General features: G+C 38.5%; 1 protein-coding gene across 2 annotated transcripts in view; it reads right to left on the bottom strand.

Annotated features, from left to right (window-relative positions):
* Positions 1 to 352: 352 nt before the first annotated feature.
* The window catches only part of LOC127969241 (C-terminal-binding protein 2-like), a 12274-nt gene continuing 4889 nt past the window's right edge, over positions 353 to 7737 (bottom strand). For both annotated transcript variants that reach the window (XM_052571078.1, XM_052571079.1), the window contains exons 3-10: positions 7448 to 7592; positions 6137 to 6343; positions 4826 to 5040; positions 3645 to 3775; positions 3271 to 3398; positions 1925 to 2039; positions 1667 to 1743; positions 353 to 1206 (exon numbers count right to left, since the gene is read on the bottom strand). In XM_052571078.1, coding sequence (XP_052427038.1) covers positions 1677 to 1743; positions 1925 to 2039; positions 3271 to 3398; positions 3645 to 3775; positions 4826 to 5040; positions 6137 to 6343; positions 7448 to 7592 — 1008 coding nt within the window. In that variant the 3' untranslated portion in view covers positions 353 to 1206; positions 1667 to 1676. The remainder of the gene's footprint in view (positions 1207 to 1666; positions 1744 to 1924; positions 2040 to 3270; positions 3399 to 3644; positions 3776 to 4825; positions 5041 to 6136; positions 6344 to 7447; positions 7593 to 7737) is intronic.

Genomic DNA, 7737 nt, shown 5'->3' with positions numbered 1-7737 from the left:
AAGGCTGTCGAGCTGATTCTGAATGAGTCACAGTTATGCAATATGTAATAATAAACAAATAATAAAAAGCAATGCACACATGATTCAGCACGTTTAGTTGTGTTTGGAAAAGAACACTAGTGCACTTGCAAAGCACAGACAGTTACGCATTTCTAAATGTGTAATGTCTGTATTAGAAATACAAAAAGTTAAATGGTATTCAGTGCATAATCAGTAATGAAGTTTACTGTATAGCTTAGAATTAATTCTAAAAAATGTAAAGCATAGTGGACAATTGTAAAATCTGTTGGGCAATGAACAGTGTTATAAAGAGTCATAATCCATTACTGCAATATCCATAAAAGAGAAAGAGTTCTGAACCTGCATGTTTTATTTGATCTGCACTGATGCTACAAAGAAACGAATACAAATACTCACAATAAAACAAACAACCTCCCGCTTCTGCATCACATCTCGCTTTCTGAGAAACAAACACCTTCAGAAGAACAAACCAAGGACAGGACACTCATCTAAACCACACAAACCTAACGATCTCGAGACACCTCGCTGTATAAAAGTACTAACACCAGCCAAACTGCAACGCAGATATGAGAAAATATGGACAAGATTTGGTGGGAAAAATAATTATGGAGGTGAGATTTTCCTGAGTCATATAGTGGAATGAAGTGAAAACCAAAAACTCATTGAATATAAAACATGAAACTCCATCTAAACGTCATCTTCTGGTACGAGAAAGAAACAGAAGTGTATTTGAACTGTTCTTTAGTCAAACAAAACACACGAGAGAAAGAAATCATTTGGTGTTTCATTCCTTGGCTGAAGTCTGAGAACGCTGGCCAATCAGAGCAGAGTGCTGAGCTGTCAATCATCGTGATGGATGGCTGAGTGGGAGTGGCTTCGGGCCTCACCTGATTTATCTAAAGGATTCACAGAGATGAGAATCGGAGGGAAGAAACACATCAAACTAACAAACTCCATTCAGTGTGCTGTGTTTCCGTGGAGGAGACACCAAAAACATCCACTTCCTCCAGAACGGGAAAAAGGAAATAGTTGGGTGTGCTATTGCTCGCTCAGCTGCTCTCTCCGTGATTGGAGGGCTGGTTTGGGGATGGCGTCTGGGACGGGTGGTTTATGGCGGTCAGTGAGTGGGTCACCAGAACCAGACCCTCCAAACCCGCTGCCACTCAGGCCAGACCTGACGGGAACCTGCGGGAGAGGTCAAAGGTCACCATACAGACAAGTGACACACACTGGGATGTGATCAGCATGAGATAGAGGGTTGTGAAAACTGGCAGCAAGAGGATGTGTATTGTAGCAGTGTTACAACTATTAGAAACAACTGGAAACTATAAAAACAAAAAAAAATTTTAACATTGAAATAAAGCTGAAATAAAATAAAAAAAATTTATGTTAAAATGTTGCATTAGCAACTAAATAAAATATTATATAAAAAATATATATACATTGATGATTTAAATGTATATATAAATGATTTAAAATATATAAATAAATACTATAATAGTAAATGAATAATACTGGTCTCTAAATGGTCAGATAAATGAAATAAAACTGAATGCTGAGGGAGGGTGTGGTTATCAGGGGTCAAAGGTCAAATCAGCAGAGAGAGAGACAGAGAGAGAGAGAAGGGCGTCTGATATTCTTTTACCTGCTCTGCTTTAGGCATTGATTTTGTCTTGGGGGGCGGAGCCAGTCGTGATGGCCTGCAGGGATTGGTTGACTTGGCTGCGTAAGAGAAGCAAATGGGGCGTGGCTCAGAGTTAAACTAATGTCATGTGACTATGCGGCGGTGGGGCTTACAGGGTTTTAAGTGCTTATTATTCATGTTGTTAGGATCGTGGTGTAACAATTAATGAAAATCAAACATGATGCGCTTGATAAACATTAAATATGATTGTGATCGAACCTGTATGTGGCGCCGTTAAGCGCAGGATGAACCTGCTGCTCCATCAGACCCCAGGAACCCGATGACACAAAGAACTCCTTATTGACACAGTTCCTCAGACTGTCAGGAATCCGGCCTGAGAAACGAAAAGAGTGTTTTAATCATCAGATCAGCTTGTGAGTGGATGAATGAATCAATTAATGTGAGTGAGTGAGTGAGTGAGTGAGTGAATGAATAAAAGTGTGAGTGAGTGAGTGAATAAATGTGTGAGTGAGTGAGTGAGTGAGTGAGTGAATAAATGAATGAATGTGAGTGAGTGAGTGAGTGAGTGAGTGAGTGAATAAATGAATGAATGTGAGTGAGTGAGTGAGTGAGTGAATAAATGAATGTGAGGGAATGAATGAATGAATGAATTTAAGTGAGTGAGTGAGTGAATGGATGAATGAATGTGAGTGAGTGAGTGAATGAATGAATGAAAGTGAGTGAGTGAATGAATGAATTAATTAATAAATACATGTGAGTGAGTGAGTGAGTGAATCAATGAATGTGAGTGAGTGAGTGAATGAATGAAAGTTAGTGAGTGAGTGAGTGAGTGAGTGAGTGAATGAATGAAAGTTAGTGAGTGAGTGAGTGAGTGAATCAATGAATGTGAGTGAGTGAGTGAATGAATGAAAGTTAGTGAGTGAGTGAGTGAGTGAATGAATGAAAGTTAGTGAGTGAGTGAGTGAGTGAGTGAGTGAGTGAATGAATGAAAGTTAGTGAGTGAGTGAGTGAGTGAATCAATGAATGTGAGTGAGTGAGTGACTGACTGAATGAATGAAAGTTAGTGAGTGAGTGAGTGAGTGAGTGAGTGAGTGAGTGAGTGAATGAATGAAAGTTAGTGAGTGAGTGAGTGAGTGAATCAATGAATGTGAGTGAGTGAGTGAATGAATGAAAGTTAGTGAGTGAGTGAGTGAGTGAGTGAGTGAGTGAGTGAGTGAATGAATGAAAGTTAGTGAGTGAGTGAGTGAGTGAATCAATGAATGTGAGTGAGTGAGTGAATGAATGAAAGTTAGTGAGTGAGTGAGTGAGTGAGTGAGTGAATCAATGAATGAATGAAAGTTAGTGAGTGAGTGAGTGAGTGAGTGAGTGAGTGAGTGAGTGAGCGAGTGAATGAATGAATGTGAGTGAATGAGTAAAGGAATGAATGAATATGACTGAGTGAGTGAATCAATGAATGTAAGTGAGTGAATGGATGAAAGAAATGAATGAATGTGAGTGAGTGAGTGACTGAGTGACTGAGTGAATATGAGTGAGTGAATGAATGAATGAATGTGAGTGAATGAGAGTGAGTGAATGAATTAATGTTTGTGAGTGAATATGTGTACCTGTGATGGCTCTGCGAATCTCTGTAGCGGCTGCTTCTCTCATCTCCAGAGACGCCTGCTCGCTGTACCAGGCTGTGTGCGGCGTACAGATCAGGTTAGGAGCGTCTTTCAGAGGACCCTGCGCAAAACTACACCACACACACACACACACACACACAAACACAACTGAGCATTGATATCATACTGTAAAAATCATCAAAGAAATCAGTGCATCAATAATATCACAGGAACAGTCAGAGGACTGCATTGGTGTCTTTCTGACCATTCCCACTGAACATATTCTCTCATGTGATGAGTTTAACAGTGGAATAATTAAGACGTTCTTAAAAAAATTATTCAAAATGTTAATAAAAAGTGAATGTGTTGATGTTCACCTGAAGGGTTCGGTTTCGTGGACGTCAAGAGCTGCTCCTCGTATCCGGCCTTCCTTCAGCGCCTGAGCCAGAGCCTTCTCATCCACCAGACCTCCTCGAGCCGTGTTCACCAGGAACGCCCCCTGACGCATCTGACACACACACACACACACACACGCACGCACACACACACACACACACACACACACACACAATGAGGCAGAATCGCAGAGATGGCCAGATTCACTCTTTACAATCAGTTCATTCTGCTGGCAGATTATGTAAACTGGAGGTCAAAAGTTCAGAATAATTGAAGGGATGTTTCACCCAAAAATGAAAATACTCACCCCCATGTCGTTCCAAGCCTGTAAGACCTTCGTTCATCTTCAGAACACAGATTAAGATATTTCTGATGAAATCTGAGAGCTCTCTGACCCTCCTTAGACAGCTACTCAATTGAAATGTTCCCAGGTCCACAAACATAGTAAGGACATCAGTAAAATAGTCCATGTGACATCACAGGTTTAACCACAATTTTACAAAACTACGAGAATACTTTTTGTTCAGCAAAGAAAACAATAATTACATAATTTATTAAGTAATTTTTCTCCCCAAGTTACCATCACAAGTAAACAGCGCTCATTACTATTTTCCTGATGTGCTTGCTGCGTTTCCATGCATGGATCGTGGTAATATCCTTGCTGTCTATGGAGGGTCAGAGAGCTCTCGGATTTCATCAGAAATATCTTACTGTTTTCTGAAGATGAACAAAGGTCTTATAGGTTTGGAACGACATGAGGGTGAGTAATTAATAACACAATTTTCATTTCTGGATGAACTATCCCTTTAAGATTTGTAATGTTTTAAAGTATCTTCTGCTCACCAAAGACTGAAGAGCAGTAAAGCATCATATTATTCTGATTTCTGAAGATCATGTGACACTGAAGACTGGAGGAATGATGCTGAAAATACAGCGGTGCATCACAGAAATAAATTACACTTTAACACAGATTCACATAGAAAACTGATATTTAATATTGTAATAATATTTCAAATTTTTTACAGTATTTTGGATCAAATAAATGCAGCCTCTGTAAACAGAAGATACTTCAAAACATTACAAATCTTGATTACAACCTTTGAGCGCCAGTGTACCTAACTACACAAACTGAGGCAGTGCAGCGTGAGCAGCTGATAAAGACCTGTTTGATGGTGAAGTCGTTGATGAGGTGATGGTTGTGTTCGTTCAGGTTGCAGTGCAGCGAGACGCAGTCGCTCTGATAGAGCAGATCCTGCAGAGTGTAAACACGCTGAACACCGAGCGAGCGCTCCAGACCGTCCTGAAGGTACGGGTCGTAGAAGATCACGTTAAAGCCAAACACTTTAGCCCTGACGGCCACGGCCTGCCCCGAACGACCTGCCACACACACACACACACACACACACACACACACACACACACAACACACACACACACACACACACACACACACACGATTGATCCTTTAATGGGGGAAAAATCATACTGACTGTAAGAGAGATGTGTGAGAAGTCTATATATATATATATATATATATATATATTTACCAGGTTTATTCAAAAACTATATCAATAATTACATTAATTTTTTATTAATACTATATAGAAATATTATTTGTATTTATCTAATTTAATAAATAAATTATTATTTATGTTTTGTATGAAAGTTATTGATAAAAGTATAGAGACCTCCGAATCCATACTGGATTATACATATATAATTATTTCATAATTATAGAATTTAAATATTCATCACTACAGTAATAGTTAAAAAATTATATGCATTTTCTAATTATATGAACGTTTCCACCAACAAATTGTGAATCACAAATAACTTTCATAATAACCTTTATTCATAAATTCCAAATAAAATAAATAAATAAATTGTAATAATTTTTAATAATACATAATATTTTTATATTTATTATTATTTTCCTTGTAACAGCTGTGCTTGTGTCCACTTTGGTTTTCTTTCTATCATTCATGATTATTCTACTCTGGTAATTAAAATGCCGTTCATATGCATATCCACTAATTGTTAACAAAAAGCACACATGTAAGAAGAAGCTGACAATATATACTTGTTTTATTAGTGACACTTAGTCTGGATTTGAAATATTTATTTGAATGTGGCAAAAAAAAACTTTATTTGAATATGGCAACATAATATCGCACTTTACAGTATTTCTATGAATAAATCCTTGAGAGAGACTATCAGCCAATCACTGTGTGCATAGTTAATAAGCTTGATGATATCTCAATAGCAATTAGCTCAGCCCCGCCCCCTTTCTCTGAGCTTTACCCTTCTCTCTATTCCTTAGTAAGAGTTTGTCTCAGCAGCTTTGTGAATAGGTTTTAAGAGGAAACTCTTTAACTGCTATCCTAGATGTCAAATGTTTTGTTAATCCAGACCCTGAACTGTCTCTGATATTGTTCGGATTGCAGAAGGGAAGATCTCAACCCTTGTCTCTCACCGAAGCCGATGAGTCCCAGTGTTTCTCCGCGGATGCGTGCGGCTCCTGAAGCCACTTCCCGGATCTGCTCCACGCTCTGAACACGTGTGCCCTCCCGCAGAGCCTGATACAGCCACGTGTTCCTGCGGTACAGATTCAACACGTGACACAGCGTCGAGTCGGCCGTCTCCTCCACCGCCGCCGACGGGATGTTACACACCGCGATCCCTGAACACACACACACACAGCTGCTCAGAAACACTGACAAAACATCATAGAACAAAGAAAGAAGCTGTGGTTTACAGTGAATTTATAACAGCTAAGGGGCGTTGTTAAGCAGAGTGACTAAAACCACAATAGCTGTTATAAATTCACTGTAAACCACGGCTTCACGAGGCTTACTGCTGTTATAAAACTGTTATTCCATATACTTAGTAAGGTTTCACAGAATAAAACAGAGCAAATAAAGTGTAATGATATTAATAAAAACAGTATTCTTCCACCAAACAATGTAGCTCCTCAGAAACAGTTGTGATTGTAACAAAGTGGTTGCCGAGCAACACACAAACATAAACAAAGGTGAATGTTACTTTGTAGAGTTACAACAGCTTTGAACTCAGCTCAGCCAATCAGAATCAAGCACCGGAACAATACGTTTTATAAATATCAGTCGCCACTTTGTATCTCTAATAATATAATGAGATTGCAACGATCCAAAAATATAATGCAATGCAATCCAATGATGATTGAGAGATAAAGTGTTCTCTATGTGAATCTTCGTTAAACAGCTGTATTTCCAGCATCATTCCTCCAGTCTTCAGTGTCACATGATCTTCAGAAATCAGAATAATATACTGATTTACTGCTCGAGAAACATTTCTGATTATTATCAATGTTGAACACAGCTGTGCTGTTCAATATTTCTGTGGAAATCGTGATTGATTTTAAGGATTCACAGATAAAGAGAAAGTTCAGAAGAACAGCATTTATTTGAAATAGAAATCTACTGTAACATTGTGAATGCCTTATGACACTTTTGATCAATTTAATGCATCCTTGATCAATAAAAAGTAAAGCTGTAATAAAATGCATAAAATAAAGGAAAGTATTAGATAAAAAAAATAAACCAAGATTTGACACGAGAAGCTCCAGCTGAAGCTGAATTACACTAAAATAGCTTTTACTGGATAAAAAACTATCAGTCAGAAACAGAAGGTATGGAGGAGGTCAAAGTTTGACCTTTAGACCGTAGAATCAAATATGATACAATATGCATAACTGTGTTTGTTTGATTTGATTGTGTAGTTGATAGTCAGTGTTGATGTTGATTACCCAGCTCTCCGGCTGCTTTAATGTCGATGTTGTCGTATCCGCTGCCCATGCGGATGATGATCCTGAGCGCTTTAAACTTCTCCAGATCTTCTCGTGTCAGTGTGATGCTGTGATACATCAGAGCACCGATCGCCTCGTTTAACACCTGAGACACACACACACACACACACACACACCATCATCATGATTTTTTGGAAGCTGGTCTGAAGAAGCATTATTTTCTGTAACTAAAACCAAAACTTTAAATGAAAAAAAAGAAAATGTGAAATGTTGCTTTGAAAAATGATTTT

This window comes from Carassius gibelio, chromosome B12 (genome assembly GCF_023724105.1).
Source record: "Carassius gibelio isolate Cgi1373 ecotype wild population from Czech Republic chromosome B12, carGib1.2-hapl.c, whole genome shotgun sequence".
Lineage (NCBI taxonomy): Eukaryota > Metazoa > Chordata > Actinopteri > Cypriniformes > Cyprinidae > Carassius > Carassius gibelio.
Note: the sequence above shows the minus strand (reverse complement) of the source record. Positions and strands in the feature narration are given on the sequence as shown.